The sequence below is a fragment of the Gadus macrocephalus genome, chromosome 16 (genome assembly GCF_031168955.1).
Source record: "Gadus macrocephalus chromosome 16, ASM3116895v1".
Classification (NCBI taxonomy): domain Eukaryota; kingdom Metazoa; phylum Chordata; class Actinopteri; order Gadiformes; family Gadidae; genus Gadus; species Gadus macrocephalus.
The window spans coordinates 7,298,299-7,315,526 of record NC_082397.1 but is presented as its reverse complement, the minus strand read 5'-3'; the positions used below and the strand labels follow the sequence as shown (position 1 = coordinate 7,315,526).

The following is a 17,228-nucleotide window of genomic DNA, read 5'->3' as shown; positions in this document are numbered from 1 at the left end:
GAGTTAATTAAAGGGTTGTCCTGCTGGAAGGCGACTCAAGCCAGTGTTCACCAGACCAGGGAATCAAACCCGGGGTGAAACAGAAGTTCTCTCAGCCCTGATCCGCCTGAAGCCGTGACTGAAGCAGAAGGTGGATATGACCTCCCTGACCCATCAGCCACGTTCCTCATCTCCAGTGTGTGTGTGTTTGTGTGTGTGTTCATGCGTGCGTGCGTGCCTGTGTGTGTGGTGGAATGAGCTCCCTGCCGATGTAAGGACAGCAGAGTCCCTCAGAAGGTGCCGCAAAAAACTCAAGAATGACCTGTTAACTAGTTCACCTAGACTCTGTATGGCCGGGGTGGCTATGAAGAGAGATCTTAAGTCCCTCCCTTCCTATTTATTGTATGTTGTACATCCTGGCACTTAATGTACTCACTTATTGTGTGTCGTATTTAGTTACAGTACTTAGTTTATGTAGCATCTTATCATAGCTATCTATGTTGAATACGGGGAATGGGTTAACCGAGCGATTGTTGGTGCTTTGCCCTTTGTTGTATGAACATCCTTACCGTACCCACAGCGATATATTGATTCACTTTCTTATGACAAATGTACTTCTTGTAAGTGGCTTCGGATAAAAGCGTCGGCTAAATGCCCCAAATCTAAATGCAAATGTGTGTGTGTGTGTGTGTGTGTGTGTGTGTGTGTGTGTGTGTGTGTGTGTCTGTGTGTGTGTGTGTCTGTGTCTGTGTCTGTGTCTGTGTCTGTGTCTGTGTCTGTGTCTGTCTGTGTCTGTGTCTGTGTCTGTGTCTGTGTCTGTGTCTGTGTCTGTGTCTGTGTCTGTGTGTGTGTGTATGTGCGCGTGTCTGTGTCTGTGTGTGCGCGTGTGTGTGTGTGCGCGTGTGTGTGTGTGCGCGCGTGTGTGTCGCTCCAGGTCCTGGCCCAGATCGAGGATAAGCACCGGCGCCTCCCGGAGGTGCGGGCCCTGAAGGGCGGGGCCGCCAACACCAGCTCCCTGCACCGGCTCATGCACAGCTTCGAGCAAGGACATCCAGCTGCTGGTCACACAGGTGTGGAGCGCGCACCGCCTGGCACGCGGCGCCTCAGACCGCTCCTTACAGGGGCCCTGGCACGCTCAACGCTCGAAGATATCCCGGTCTTCGACATCGATATCTGAATACACGGAATACACAGAATACACATGAATCATTTACATAACCTTTCCAAATCAGACCAATGGCACGCTCTATTTTATTATATAAGACGGGAATGCTTAAAAGAATCGCTGCCCTCAACTTCAATATCTAAATAAGCAGATAATTTACATGACTTTTCAAATCCGACCAATGGAGAACGCAAATATCGGCCCAATGATGTCCAGTGGTCAAACTCTTCTGCTCATTTCCCGGGGAAACAGTTAATGTTGCAGACCACCTTTTAAAGCAGTTCTCTCATATATTCCAAAATATCAAGCTTGACGGTTCCACATTAAGGAAAAATGATGCTATGTTGAAGTGAGTTCACTAATCCAGTGACAATCCGGTGATCTTTATCATGGGAACACGGTGTTTCATCGAACAGCTCCCACGCAAACCTCCCCAACGAGGCGATCATAAATGAGTAAAACGTTTCACGCATGCAGTGTACGATTGAAACCTCTGCGGGAAGGCAGCTGATGCAGTACCCCACGGGATACACACGCCATCTAAAGCGCCCTGCAGGGTATCCCTGTAGACACAGTGGGCGGCGTTCTACCCTGTGGCTCCGGAGAACAGAGGCATGGGTTTGATGCCCTCCCCCAGGTTCCACCGCTGTGAAACACGGTCCCGGACGGAGCACATGAACCCCGTAGTAGATCTCTGTCTGCTGGACCATTCATCAAGACACCATTTGTTTTTGCTTTCGTTTTCGTTTTCTACTAAAGTACTAAAATGTGTGCTGGGCATAAATGCCCTCTTTGCTTAAAACACTTTTGGTTTGTGTTCTCACTGTACCGTTCGGGATGTTGTTCTCCTCTGACGGCTACACTGAGCGCGGGGATGGGACTTTGCACCTGGCTGCTGCAGACACTTCGAGACGCGCTACAAAACGACGCAGTGTGACGCAGGAGCGCAGCTGTCACCCCCAGTGACAGACCGCTCAGCCCAGCTGGGGGGAGGGCCGGGGGGGGGGGGGGTTGATTTATTTTGACTGATGTTTGACTTTGCTTCTGTACTGTGTGATATGTGTTATGTTTTATAGGTGACCCCTAAACCACCTCTTTCTGAATCTCTTTCTGAATCCCTTCTCCATCTCTCTCTATTTCTTTCTCCTTTCGCTCCTCCCTCTACCCCCCTCACTCTCCCTCTCTATCTCTCTCTCTCTCCACCCCCACTCTGGCTCCTTCTCTGTCCTCTCCGTCTCTTCCTCTCTCTCTCTCTCTCTCTCTCTCTCTCTCTCTCTCTCTCTCTCTCTCTCTCTCTCTCTCTCTCTCTCTCTCCTCTCTCTACCTCTCTCTACCTCTCTCTACCTCTCTCTCTCTCTACCTCTCTCGCCCTCAGGTGCGCCAGCTGCAGGAGAGCGCCGCCCAGCTGAGGACGGTGTACGCCGGGGAGAAGGCGGAGGCCATCGCCTGCCGCGAACAGGAAGTGATGCTCACCTGGAAGGAGCTGCTGACCTACTGCGAGGAGTGCCGAGTGCAGATCACCACGGCGACGGACAAGCTGCGGTTCTTCGGCATGGTGCGCGACCAGCTCATGTGGATGGACTCCATCATCTGCCAGATCGACACCGGAGACAAGCCCAGGTGGGGAATCAAGACTTCATCCTCTTCGATCCTATTTTATGGCAAATTATGCCTTCATGCTTCTGAACTATTGTTCAATATCCTCTGAAGCCTGTACAAAATGCATTCTGCGTGTCCAGAGACTAGGCAAGGCAACTTTATTTGTACAGGACTTTTCATACACGAGGCAGACTCAGAGTGCATCGTCATAAAATTAAATGAAATACTAAAATAAATGTAAAAAGATCATTCACCCTTCTGTTTCATTCGCGGCCGGTCAAGTTAGCGCAATGACTTCCAGTGTTTGCCTGGCGTCGCCGTACCCTAGGCCAGGATTCTGCAATCAAACCCTCAGAGACCCACACGAGCCCTTCCTCGTCTCACGGCTATCGTGTGGGGGAATGTGTTCAGCCTCACATGCTGCACAATATGCACCGTTGACTCATCACACAACAAACCCTGACAGTCATGACCATATCGTCTCTCCCTGCGTCCAGGAGTGGATAGCGTAGGGCTGATAGGGTGGTGATTTTATTCAGAAGGTTGAGTGAGGCTGTTTTGGGAGGTGACTGACATCTGCTGTGTGTCCCCGGTTGGGGTGGTGGTGGTGGTGGTGGTGGTGGTGGTGGACCCCCAGGGACGTGTCCTCGGTGGAGGTGCTGATGAACTACCACCACGGCCTGAAGAACGAGGTGGAGGCCCGCAGCAGGAGTCTGATGGAGTGCATCGAGATGGGAAAGACCCTGCTGGCCGTCAGGAACCCCGCGGCCGAGGAGGTGAGGAGACAGGGGAGGAGGCAGGAAGTAGGAAACGAGATGAGAATGAGCAAGGCCCTGCTGGCCGTAGCTACCCTGTGGCCGAGGAGGTGAGGAGACAGGAGAGGAAGCAGGAAACGAGATGAGAACTGAGAAGAGATTAGGGGAGATGAGACAGGCAGGGTTGTTTTGACATTTGTTCACGCTGAATTGAGAAGAGACTAAAAAAGAGAGAATGACTATATGGCACGCTATGAGATGATATGCAAAACTGCTACATAAATATATCCCATCAGACTAAACTTGTATAATATGATATATGAATGAGATGATGATTTTTCTCGACTCTTGGCATGCGTTTTCAGATCAAGGAGAAGCTGGACAAGGTGGTTGCTAAGCAACACGAACTGTCTGAGAAGTGGGACAAACACTGGGAGGCGTTACAGCACTGTGAGTGTAAACACACACGAACACACTCCCCACTCACCCACTCAGAAAGAGCTAGAGTCAGTCACATATTTATAGTCGAGGTTTACCCAAAACCGAAACTCAACGTGTCTGTTCCTCTCCTCTCCCCTACTCCCCTTGCTCTCTATTTCCTTTCCTCCCTCCTCCTCGTCCCTCCCACCCCTCCATGCCATCCTATCTATTCTCTCCTTTCTCCTCCCCGCTTTTCTTCTCCCCCTCTCTCCTCCACACCCTGCCTCCCTCTCCCCCCTCTCTTTCCTTTCTCTTCCCCCCCTCCCCCCTTCCTCCTTACCCCTTCCTCTCTCCTTCCCCTCTCCCTCCCATCCTCCTCCCCCTTTCCCCCTCCCCCTCCTCCCCCTCTCTCTCTCTCCCCCCTCCTCCCCCCGCCTCCTCTCTCCCCTCCTCCTCTCTCCCCTCTCCCTCCTCCTCTCCCCCTCCCATCCTCTCCCTCCTCCCCCCCTCCCCCCATCCCTCTTCCTCCCCCTCTCCCTCCTCCTCTCTCCCCTCTCCCTCCTCCTCTCTCCCCTCTCCCTCCTCCTCTCCCCCCTCCTCCCCATCCTCTCCCTCCTCCCCCTTCCCTCTTCCTCCCCCTCTCCCCTCCTCCTCTCTCCCCTCTTCCTCCCCTCTCCCCCCTCCTCCCCATCCTCTCCCTCTCCCTCCTCCTCCCCCTTCCCTCTTCCTCCCCCTCTCCCCTCCTCCTCTCTCCCCTCTTCCTCCCCTCTCCCCCCTCCCTCCTCCTCTCCCCCCTCCTCCCCATCCTCTCCCTCCTCCCCCTTCCCTCTTCCTCCCCCTCTCCCCTCCTCCTCTCTCCCCTCTTCCTCCCCTCTCCCCCCTCCTCCCCATCCTCTCCCTCTCCCTCCTCCTCCCCCTTCCCTCTTCCTCCCCCTCTCCCCTCCTCCTCTCTCCCCTCTTCCTCCCCTCTCCCCCCTCCCTCTTCCTCTCCCTCCTCCCCCCCCCCCCCCCCCCAGTGCTGGAGGTGCACCAGTTCGCCCAGGAGGCGGTGGTGGCCGAGGCGTGGTTGACGGCCCAGGAGCCCTTCATCAGCAGCAAGGAGCTGGGCGCCAGCGTGGACGAGGTGGAGCAGCTCATCCGACGCCACGAGGCCTTCCGCAAGGCCGCCGCCACCTGGGAGGAGCGCTTCAGCTCGCTGCGCAGGATCACCACGGTAACGGGTGACCCCCGCCCCCCCCTTCCAATGCGTTGACGTTATTCTACGGGCTTCGATGGCTGGTTCCTTTTTGGCATGTTACTGTGGCCTTATCAGTGTGAACCCTCCCTGTCAATATATACAAATAACTATGTCAGTTATTTACTGATGTAATTATTGTTAATTCATATTAATATAATAGAATTTCATTCTATTTATAGCGCTTTTCAAGGCTCAATGTCAAGTCAATTTAAAAACGTGCAAAGCACTTCAAAGATCACTGTCACAGTTCATTATCAAGGAAGAGGTTTGCAATGGGGGCCAAAGCATGTGATCTAGTATTGATGATATCCAGTGAGTGTCAAAAGATCAGTTCTGTGTAGTTTCAAATTTAAATATAGTTTTGTTTTTATTACCTTTAATTCTTCCGCCCCTAAATAAATACTCTTTTAGGTATTGCATCAATATTACAACACATTTTTTAGCATTGCTGTGTCATCTCATTATTTACACATAAATGCCCTGAATATATACAATATATTCCTATTTTCTCAGAAAAAAAATCTATCCAAGTCCACCTTTTAGCATCTGGATTTGTTGCAGATTCAAGCAGAAAGCCGTGACTCTGCACATTCTTACGTTTTATTTTTACTGTGCGATTCATTAATCAGCGTACGGCTGAGGTTGCACTACGAGAATGAGGTTCCACGTGCAAGTATGTGGCTCACATAGCTACGGCCATCGTCCCTCACCTGACCCTGTATATAACGATGCTGTTCACACCGTATGGTCCTGAATCAGCGACACACAAACCTTTGAGGAGTTCACTCTCAAGCACATTGTACCATTTGTATTTATAACAGTAGAAATAAAAGGATGCTTACTGACTGGAGTCTGAGATAACCTTGATTCTGGTTCTGGTTCTAAACTGCTTCTGTTGGTAGTGAACTGGATCTGGTGGGACTGAACTGGTTGGTGTTGCTGCTGAACTGGTTCTGCTGGTACTGAACTGGGTTCTTGTGGTTCGCCCCCCCCCCCCCCCCCCCCTCAGGTGGAGAAGCTGCGCGCGGAGCAGAGCCAGCTGCCCCCCACCCCACTACTGGGACGCAAGGTCTTCCTGGAGCCTCAGGACGCCGCCCCCAACCCCGCCACCCTCCCCCGCCTCCCCCTCTCCCCCGTCATGAGGCAGACCATCTACGAGCAGAACGACGCCAGCTCCCCCCCCTCCCCCTCGCCGGCCACGCCCCCCACCCCCTCCCCCTCCCCCCTGGCGCGGCGTCTGGGCGCCCCCGCGGCGGGCTACACCCCGGTGCTGAGCGCCGGCTCCGCCTACCGCCACCACGGCCTGGAGCCGCGGCACGGCGCCCCGCCGGGGGGGCTGGCCGCCGGCCTGGTGCAGCCCGCCCCCTCCTCCATCGCCTCCATCGCCACCGCCGCCATGATGGTCTCGGCCAACCAGGCGCGCGAGAGCGCCCTCACGGCCCGGGAGCAGGCGGCGCTGTCCGTCGGCCACGCGACCTCGGCCCCGCCCACGCTCCTGGTGCACTCGCCCGAGGCCAAGGCGCCGGCGTCCCCCTCGCCGTACCTGCGGCAGCCCAAGATGAAGTGCTTCGACGACGTGGTCACGCCGCTGCTGGTGGCGGGCCGGCTGGAGAAGGCCCGCGAGCGGGAGCGTGAGAGGGAGGCCATCCTGGGGGAGATCGGCACGGGCGGGGGGGAGGTGGCCGTGATGGCGGAGGTGGTGCTGCAGCACCCCGCCCGGGAGCGGTCGCACGGCGAGCCGGCCAGGAGGTCCCGGGCGTCCGCCCGGAGCGACCCCCTGGCCCAGGCCGAGCCCCAGGTGCAGAACGCCCGGGAGCCCAGGGAGTCGCGGGGCGAGTCGCGGGAGCCCCGCATCGAGCGGCAGCTGTCCAGCGAGCAGCTGATCCAGGCGCGGCGCGACGAGCTGCCCCAGGAGGTGTGGCGGGAGCGGGAGCGTCGGACCCTGGAGCGCCAGACCTCCAGCGAGCAGGAAGGCCCCGGGGGGCTGGCCGGGGCGGGGGGTCACGGCAGCGGGAGCCACGGCAGCGGGGGAGGCCACGGCAGCGGGGGAGGTCACGGTGGAGGAGGAGGAGGAGGAGGAGGAGGCGGAGGCGGTGGTGGTGGGGGAGGGGGAGGGGGAGGTCACGAGGGGCGCCGGCGGGACCGGGACCGCCACCGGCTGGAGAAGCAGGAGTCCAGCGAACACGAAACGGGGAAGGAGCACTCGGACCGGAAGCCCGCTGGAGGGTAAGCCTGCGTTCAGCCGGCAGGGCCAGCTCTAGTGGGTCGGATGTTAAACGCAGCTCAACCTCCTTTTTACTGACTTTCCACTTTGAATGGTTCAACCTTCATTAACGGAGCCAAGCCATTGGATCCCTCGGTTCCAATTAATGGGCTTTTGTTGTTTTAAAACGTATTAATGTGCATCTTGGACCGCTGAGTCGACATCCAGCTCCTTGTGACCACTTTGTCCCTGTGCCCCACAGAGAGAAGCGGTCCACGCTGGCAGACATCGTGGAACAGCTGCAGGAGAGGGAGGCCGCGCAGGTCTGAAGCCCAGACTCGTGCTACACTTGGGATTAAACGGGAGACTTTTATGTTTTTAGCTTTCTGCTAAATCTTAAATACATTACTTTCTGCAATGCATTTCCTTTTTTTACTTTGCCTTTATCTTCTTTTACGTATCTATTTTATTTTATCGCTTCATTTTATTGTAGGCCTATGTTTGCTTTAGCTTTCTGCTCAATCTTAAATCTTTGCCTTTGTTTTATTTTACTTACCTATTTTATTTCATGTTTTATGTTTCAACGTGAAGCACTTTGAGTCTGCCTCGTGTATGAAAAGTGCCACATAAATAAAGTTGCCTTGCATCGCCTAATTAGATATTCCAATTAACAACCCTGTAATCCCCCCCCCCCCCCCCCCCCCCCCCCCCCCCCCCTCTGCGGGCGCCAGGCGCGCGGCGAGGTCCCCCCAGTGCCCAACGGCGTTGGAGAGGCCACCTCCAACAAGTCCTCCTCCTCCCGGCCCGACCGGCCGCGAGCCCGGGACCGGCCCAAACCGCGGCGGAGGCCGCGCCCCAAGGAGCCCGGCGAGGCGACCACGCGGAGGTCCCGGTCGGCGCCCGCCCAGACCACCCCGTCGGCGCCGAGGGTGCCCAGCCACACGGCCCACCACGAGGGCTTCCTGTTCCGCAAGCTGGACATCGAGACCCTGAAGAAGAGCGCCAACAGGTGGGCATTCAGGGTCACCGCGGCCAGGCTTTTGTACTCTCGCCGTGGGAAGGATGGAGGAGTTGGTGGACGCCGGCGCCACCAGATTCAGACGTTCAAGGTCGTCAGACTGCCTGGGTGGGGGGGGGGGGGGGGGGGGAACGTTATTTGTTGAAGGAGCGACCGTGCACTGAAATGGAAATCAAAACTGGAGGAACAGACATAAACGCAAAAGCAATTGCATTACCCTCCTTCGCCTAAGGGTGTCACAGTTGCTTTGGTTTTATTTCAGTGCTTGGTCGCTCTTTAACATCTACCCAAGTGGTTTGGCGCCTGCTCAATTGATGGAGCGCCTTTAGGCCAAGCATTTTGAAATGAGTTATGTTAACATGGTCAGAGCACGGACGAGTAACTTGTATTGTTTCTGTGCGATTCAATCAAGCGTTACTCAAACCTGTGCGACCTGTAAACTAAGTGACTCGCTGCCTTGTCACCCGATGAGTACTTCCGGGTCACTGTGCAGTCCATCTCTCACCTTGTCCGTCTGATTCTGATGACATCAGGTGTCCCCTCCTTCGTGATCTCAAGTCAGATGACCAGGGCATGGCGTAGGCATGCTAGGTTAACAAGCTAACACTGTTAAACGGCAATCGCACTGTTAAGATGTTAAAATGTGCATGACTGACACTGGTTAAGAAGTAAGGTCACACCATAGTTCTACTGGTTACATATTGATCGCCCCAGATGCTGGGTTCCAAACACTTGGTGATCAATAGTTGAGGTTAAAACATTTGACAGTATATATGTGTGCGTATCGCATCCAAATGTATAGGCCAATGATTGGGGTTATATCTGTGCATATGTCATTCAAATGGATTCATTTTAATATTCAACCATATCTCCGTGGTATGATGATGTTGAACATAATTATACTTTTGTCAGTAGATTCAGAATAGATTCATTCATCCAAAGTGTTCGGATCATCAGATCATGTAGCCAACAGCGAAACAAATGCACCCAGTAGCAAGCAAGACAGTTCCCTTCTTGCAAGAGCTAAATGCATGAAGCCAACGACTCCTCCTAACCCCACACCAGTATCCCCACACGCAGCGAAGGTGGAGGCTAACTGACTGGCAAGCTCGCAGGCCCACTAACTAGTAGATAGTTTAAAGGCTACCTCACAGGCCAGCTAAAAAGCTAGCAAACAGGCTAGCTGACTAGTTTGCTAACGGGCCAGCTAACAGGCCAGCTATTAGGCTGGCTAACAAGCGGATTAACAAGCTAGCTAATAAGCTAGCACGCAGAGGGGTGGACAGACACTGAAGGCTGGATGACCACCGTTGACGACGACCCACTCACCCTCACGCACACATACACACGCACACACACACCACTCTCGCGCAAGATGGCCGTGCATCCGCCTGCTTCCTGCTGAGTGACCTCAGTCTAGAGGCCACAGCCTCTGAGCAGCCTGGCCTCTCCCTGCACTGCCCCCTAGTGGCTGGGCTGACCACGCAGCGCTAAAGACTCATCCCTCCCGGCTGTGGATGAGTGCTTCTGAAATGGCATTCCTCCGGGCTTCACAAGATGAATGTGTCAGATGTACATAACCGCCGTTATGTACATGCCAAGGTAAAGCGTAGCACCAAACGGCTTTCATCTTGACCAGCGGGAGTCTCCCCCAGAGAGCTCACCCCCCCTCTCCCCCCTCTCTCCCCCCATGTCTTCTTGTATCCTGTCTTTCTTCTCCCCTCCGTCTTTGAAAGTCATTGGAGGAGAGGAGCTGAGATGTCAGAGCTTCTCGTCCAATCACGGTCCAGGAGGAAGGGTGGGGGGGGGGGGGGGAAAGAGAGAATCGAGACCTGTGTGTTACTTGTCGTCACCGTGAGGCAGACTATGTTTACATGCACGTTGATTTTCCCATGAAGACCCCATTTATTCAGTAAAAAAAAAACGTGATGCATTAGAAGGCCACTTTGTCCGGTAAATACATTGTTTTCCAGAACCTTAAAGAACATTTGAATTCAAAAAAGTCTTCCACTCCCCTGGGAACGCAGCGAGTATGTAAACGGCCTCTTCCACTGCCACTCTGTATGCGGCCAGCGACGCTGCCCAGAATGCCATTAACCAAACGTCTCTCTTCTCCCTCCTCTCCTGCCTCCCCCCGGTCGCCGGCTGCCCCTTCTCCTCTCCTCCAAGGTAAGTCATATATGAGCTGCTCCTCCACCCACCTCCACCGCCACCCCCATCCTCCTCCTCCTCCATCTACTCCTCCCTTTGGTGTTCGTCCGCCCGCGCCTCCCTCCTTCGTCTGTGTCGTGCTCCCTCCTCGACCCGGTGCCTCTGCCAAGCCCATAATGTCCACCTACATCCCAGCCGCTCAGGTAACCCCCACCCAGCTGCCCGCTCCGGCCAGGTGAGTGCAGCACAGCTCAGAGAGAGAGAGAGAGAGAGAGAGAGAGAGAGCGAGAGAGAGAGCGAGAGCGACCCTAAAAAGAGAGAGCGCGAGAGAGAAAGAGGGAAGACAAGCCTCCCTCTTGACTCCTCCTGTCTCCCCGCCATCGCTCCTCCCTCCTCCAACCTCTCCTACTACTCCCCCTTACGACCCTTGCCTCTCTCCCTCTCCCCCCCCCCCCCCCTCTCCCACCCATGGTGTCCCACATCACAGCAGGTCCTGGGTGAACCTGTACTGCGTGCTGAAGCAGGGCGAGCTGGGCTTCTACAAGGACGCCAAGAACACGACCACGGCGTACAACAACGAGCCGCCGCTCAGCCTGGCCCTCTGCACCTGTGACGTCACCAACGGCTACAAGAAGAAGAAGAACGTCTTCACGCTCAAGTGAGCGGCTCGGCGGGATTTTGACGATTCTCGTATATTCTGGGTTCTGTTTTGGTTTGGTTTTATTAAGGGATTCGCCATATAGGAATACGTTGCAGAAGAACATGGCGGATGTTCTGAGTTGAGATGTTTGTCTTCAGGTAATCAGGAACTAGTCCAGTATGGAGGGTTCTGAAGGGGCCTTGCATAACGTTCTGTTTGAGTACCTATATGCGTGGGCCGATCTGTTAGGCGGTTGATTGTGTTGTTTGGCCTAATGTCTGCGCTTCTCATTACAGAACGAAGGACGGCAGCGAGTTTCTGTTCCATGCCAAAGATGAGGTGAGCGGGTCATTTATTATGATATAAAGTTAATTATTTGATTGGATTAGTTCAATTATTACTTATATATGGGATAGACGGCAAAGCGACGACCGCTAACTCAGTTAATTACTACCGGTGGTGGTGGTCAGACAGTTTATTGTAAATGTAATGTCTTACTCTTCATTGCTTCTACCGCCCTCTCCCCTGTTCCTCCATTCTCTCTCTCGCTTCCTCTATCTCCCTCTATCTCCCTCTCTCCTTCTCTCCTTCTCTCCCTCTCTCCCTCGTTCTCCCTCTCTCCTTCTCTCCCTCTCTCCCTCGTTCTCCCTCTCTCCTTCTCTCCCTCTCTCCCTCGTTCTCCCTTTATCTCCCTCTCTCCTTCCCTCCTTCTCCCCCCCTCTTCGTTTTCCCTTTCCTTTACCTCCCTCTCCCCCCCGTTCTTCCATTCTCTTTTCCCTCCCCCTGTGAGCAGGACGACCTGAAGGCGTGGGTGGGCAACATCACCGCCAGCATCACGGAGCACGACGAGATCGCCCGCTGGGGCCAGCCGCAGCCGACCACCTCCTCCACCGACGAGGGCACGCGGCCCGACGGCAGCAAGGGCGACAACCGCTCGGAGCGCGCCGACAACCGCTCGGAGAAGGGCGGCGAGAACCGCTCGGAGCGCGCCGACAACCGCTCGGAGAAGGGCGGCGAACGATCGGACCGCGGCGACCGGGAGCGCGACAGAGAGAGGGAGAGGGACAGGGAGAAGGAGAGGGAGAAGGAGAGAGAACGAGGGGAGCGGTCCGAGCGTTCGGACCGTGGCGGGGAGAAGGCCGACGGTGGGAAGCGAACGGAGAAGTCCAGTAAGAAGAAGTGAGCCGGAACGCTCAGGAACTCTCCACGCTGGGGGTGGGGGAGGAGGAGGGGGGAGGGAGACCGGGGGGGGGGGTGGTCCGCCCGGAGGCAGTGGGAGGGTTTTGGGGGGGGGGGGGGGGGGGGGGGGCGGGGTTCGAAGGGGAACCCACGTGGCCCGTTGTCTAGACAACGACGGACCACCTCCCCGGCTCCCAGACCCGCCCTGGTTCTCTCTCTCTCACACACAGCCTCCCTCTCGCCCTCCTTCTCTCTATGTCTCTTGCTCTCTCTCTCGGCCGCGTGCCTCATGACGATACAGTTCCACTGCAACGGGAGTCACACGAGCTCTGAGGAGGCTTGTGTGACAGACAGGGTGGGTCGGAGCAGAGGAGGGGGAGGGCCGTGTCTTCCTCACTATTTCTGTATGTGTCTCTCTCTCTCTCTCTCTCTCTCTCTCTCTCTCTCTCTCTCTCTCTCTCTCTCTCTCTCTCTCATCCCTCCCTGGTTCTCTGTGAGAAACGCAGCATGCAAGCCCCCGGAGCTGTGCCAGCGCCCCCGGTGGCCGTCTGGGGTGACAACAGCCGCTTCAAGAGTTGAGAGAGGACATTGGTTTAGTTTTCTTTGGGTTTTCTTTGAAACAGAAATGGCGAGCACAGATATCGTCATGGGAGCGAAGGCTAACATGGTTTGGCTGGTAGTGCGATGTGTAGCTCCTAAATGATAGTTTCATTGTGGGTTTGTTTCCCTGAGGTGAGCCCCGTACCAGTGTATTCCTTGTCCGTCCGTCCATCTGGTATGTCTGTACGTCGAGACATCCAACGCCCATGTCTAAATAACAGTTTTACTCTTGAAAAATTGAAAACAGAACGATACAATGGCACACAAACCAAGCCTATTTTCCCTTCCTAATCCTATAGTCCTGGTTTCGCCGCGGGAAACAGAACAGTAGCTGAACTCAATTTTAGGTCCTTACTAAACACTTCGAATTGATGAAAGACAATGATGATGACAAGGAGGAGGATGACATAATTGGGGTAAGAGTAGATAAAAGATTGGAGCTGTGATCTGTGTTTTTTTGTGTGTCTGTGTGTGTCTGTGAGTGTGTGTGTGTGTGCGTGTGTGTGTTTCTGTAAGCATGCATGAGTGTGTGTGAACATCAAGTTCCTCCAACCCCAACACAACATGAGCCATGACTACAAAAATAGCTACAAACCTAAGCTACGATGAAATCAAGGGATTTTTGCTTCCAGATACAGCCATGTTTTCTGATCTAGGAAGGGTGGAAATAGTGGGGGCCTGAAGCTCAGGGGATGAAGATCCCTCTATAGGCCATGAGAGAGACTCTGAAGCAAAGCTCTCACCGAAAAGAGATCCCCTTTCAGCTACTATTGTTGAAAAGGTCTTCTGTTGGCAAGCAGGTTCTGAGTTGACATCAGAATATAATGCATGAGATTTTGTTTGATGATATTGCTGTTTTATTGACGGATCATTGTGTGATGACTGGATAGGAGACTAGAAGAGAACTCTCTAGTCCTCGGTGTTTACAACACGGAGCAGAACAGTTGGTATCCCCCGGCAACCTTTACTCCAGTTTTGCATCTGCGGTTCAGCAGAAGGATAATTTCCATGAATTAGTTTTAAATTAAGGCAAGTAAAAAAAGAAAAAACACAATCGCACTCTCACATATTTCTTTATTTGATCGACTTTGTTCGTAAACACAAAACGTGTGAAATCTTTAATGAGCTCCAACACACTCTCACTCTTTTCCTGCTTAGTTTTCGGCAAAGTGGAAAGGAAGACACACCAAGCCTGACTGTGATTCAATCACAAACTTCTGTAATCTTAAAACGGTGCGTACATGTATGTTTATGTTCCTTTGTGTTGTGTGTGTGTGTGTGTGTGTGTGTGTGTGTGTGTGTGTGTGTGTGTGTGTGTGTGTGTGTGTGTGTGTGTGTGTGTGTGTGTGTGTGTGTGTGTGTGTGTGTGTGTGTGTGCGCAAGCTGCTGCTCCGCCCTTCCCCAGGGTTTCCATAGCTCTCAGGTTATTTATGTTGGCGTGTGTGTGTGTGTGTGTGTGTTACATGCTTACACGCGTGCCCCTAAATCCCTTGTTTTTCCACCTCAGTCTTCCAGTCACGGCACATACACATACATACTACAACCAAACACACACACACAAACACACACACACACACACACACACACACACACACACACACACACACACACACACACACACACTCATTGTCCCGAGGTTTTCAGTGTCCGTGTCACAGTGCATGAGGTTATGAAGCTCTTCAGGTTCGTAGCGAGCTGAAACTACACCTGAATGAATATAGAAAGACTGAATGAGTTTATAACACTACTGTGGTTAATAACCATGCCTCATTTATTTTTTACTATACTGTTAATAGTTAATAATTCATTATTTGAGCATTAATTGATTCATTCTAGATATTAATGAATCTTAATTAATGATACCATTGTTTGTTATTGTTAGCATAAATGCATCATACACTATCATAACTATGATACTCAAACTTGAAGGTACAGCAATAGCAGCGATGAGTCATCGAACCAAGGAAAGATCTGCCTACGTGATTGGCTAAACTCCCGGAAGGGTTAATGTCCGTAATGGCTGTATGGCTGCTGAGAGATTGCATGTCTTGCTTGACCAGATATCACTGTTCAACAGATGCTTGTCTGTGCAGTCCGTTCATTCTGTCCCCCATCACGTTGATGTTGTGTCTCCCCCGTCCCTGTCTTCTTAACCACAAAGCCATAAGTATATAAAGAGGAAAATGACACAATAAAATAAAAGCAAGTGACAAGGTCGATTCCTGTGGGAGTCAGTAGGGCTGGAAGCACGGGGCAATCAGCGCTAGACGACCCAGGTTAATGCTGGGAAGTTTTGAAAAGAGCACTAGAACAGGGAGTTGGTTTGCTCTTAGGAGACAAGCTGACACACTGATTTGTTTTGGGTTTGTTCAGCCTCATGTCGGATGGTTAGATTATTAGTCGTGTGGTTTGAATGGGGAGTTTTGAATGTACTTCCTCGGGAAAAAGGGACCCTTCTGCCATGGGATGAGGTGAGGCGGAGAACTGTCATTTATAAAACATCCGTTGACATATGGAGGGCTTTTTAGGGTCACTGTCGTTGTATAAATTCCTCACAACTGCAGTTCAGATGTTGTTTTTTCTGGGGTTTTATTGATTTCATCATTTGTATTTATTTTGTCTATTGCACGCTGCAACAGTATGCCCCCACCAGGAGTTCACCTAAATCCACTCAAGCTCTACTCCGAATCTATTCAGACTCTTGCTCCTCTGAGTGAATAGAAGAGGCGGTAGACCTTTCTGAAAGACACGTTTTGTTTTTGCCAATCCACTGACTGTGGCAGCAGCCTTTCTTCTTTGGGGGGTTGTTCCGCGACCTCAATACCTTCAGTGTTTGCTGGGATCGGAGAGGAGAATCCCGCTCCTTGCAGGAGTCTCCTTCGCTCACTTTTCTGTCTTCAGGAAAAACGTTCATCCATTCAACGTGAAGCGGATTGCGTCAGGATTTTTGAATTCTGCCCGCACCAGGTGTCGTTAATCATGGTGAACCATCATGAGGTCTATTTATCATTCACCGAGAGAAAACAAGTCCTATATATGGTAGCCTTTTCTACCTTAGTTTTTTAAATGTATATCAACACATTTTATCTATCTAACCTTAGGCAGGAATGCCAAATCAATGCAATCCATTACATGCATGTTGGAGCAAGCAACTCAACAAATGAAAGAAGATGAATGAGCAGATTCTTCACAGGGGATGTGGAGACGTCTGGACATGGCTAGGTCAAAGGACACGTAGGTCGCTGCTGGGATGCAAGCAAGAATTGTGCGCAATTGTGAGTATAAAGGGCATCACAAATTGACACGCTTTATTTGCACCCTTTTATTACACTCGATTTGTTTGCATTACTGTAGGTCCCTGATCTAAAATAGGCAGGTTGAATAGGCCCATAGGAGGGAATGCTCTGATTTACGTTCTAACTTTTTGAGATAGTTGATAATTGAATGTGCTCCTGCTATTTCTTTAAAAATGGCTTCCCTCTTAGTTCGGACTCACTGTGTTTCGAAAGCTGGGCAAACCAACACTAAATCGATCCGATGAAGTGTGTAGATAAAACATAGTGTTCACTGATGACACTAATATTTACTGTGCAGTCTTATGCTACAGGCACACCGGGGGTCATCGGATTACTTATAAAAGCTAACTCGCTAGCAATGCTGCTATCCAGTCCGTGTGCCACTTAGCAACCCAAAACGATCAAATTGTAAGAGAGTCTAAAGACAGCAGAGTTAATAGTAATGGATTTTAGTGCAACTACAAATATGGCGATCTAAAAACGACAACATTTGCGGTTTATCAACAACCTTCTTGAGCACGTGATGGGACGGATGTTTAGCCTGCTGGCGCGTTGCCGCTGCTTTGCCCCACTTTCTCCGATGTATTGATGCTTGGCTCTGCTCACAAGAACGTCCGTTTGTCAGCATAGGCAAAATGCTCAATAAAATGTGGTTTTGTTAATCATTGAAGTATGCACACTCATTCTTTTATATTCAGTTTACTAATAAAAAAAAATAACCTAGGTTGTCTGTTGGCTGAAGTAATCGTCAATTTCTTTCGCTATAATAGCACTTTCAAGTTCAATGTGCAGTGAACCAAAAATCTGTTTGTTTAAAATGTGGTGATATTTTCGTGATGATCTTCAACAAAGAAATCGATTCCATCTTGTCCCTGTTGCTAAAAGACCACCGGCATTCCCCAGAAAACAGGTGTAGAATCCTGAAGTTTTGGCCAATCTCTTCGTGACGTCAAAGTGCCTCATCCGAAGCACGTTGAGGTCACGAC

The 17,228-nt window shown here is 52.2% G+C and overlaps 1 protein-coding gene across 2 annotated transcripts; it reads left to right on the top strand.

The window, feature by feature from the left end:
• Window positions 1-892: 892 nt before the first annotated feature.
• LOC132474473 (spectrin beta chain, non-erythrocytic 4-like) lies at window positions 893-16,965 on the top strand. Of its 2 annotated transcripts, none has more exons than XM_060075201.1 (11): window positions 893-1,049; window positions 2,520-2,764; window positions 3,381-3,519; window positions 3,864-3,948; window positions 4,935-5,131; window positions 6,165-7,381; window positions 7,621-7,681; window positions 8,090-8,367; window positions 11,018-11,185; window positions 11,464-11,506; window positions 11,961-16,965. In XM_060075201.1, exons 2-11 carry the CDS (start codon window positions 2,610-2,612, stop codon window positions 12,348-12,350), a joined length of 2,733 nt encoding a protein of 910 aa, XP_059931184.1. In that variant the 5' UTR covers window positions 893-1,049; window positions 2,520-2,609; the 3' UTR covers window positions 12,351-16,965. The 2 variants fall into 2 exon arrangements, with proteins under 2 accessions (XP_059931184.1, XP_059931183.1); XM_060075200.1 differs by having other exon boundaries at window positions 11,015-11,185.
• The last annotated feature ends 263 nt before the right edge of the window (window positions 16,966-17,228 follow it).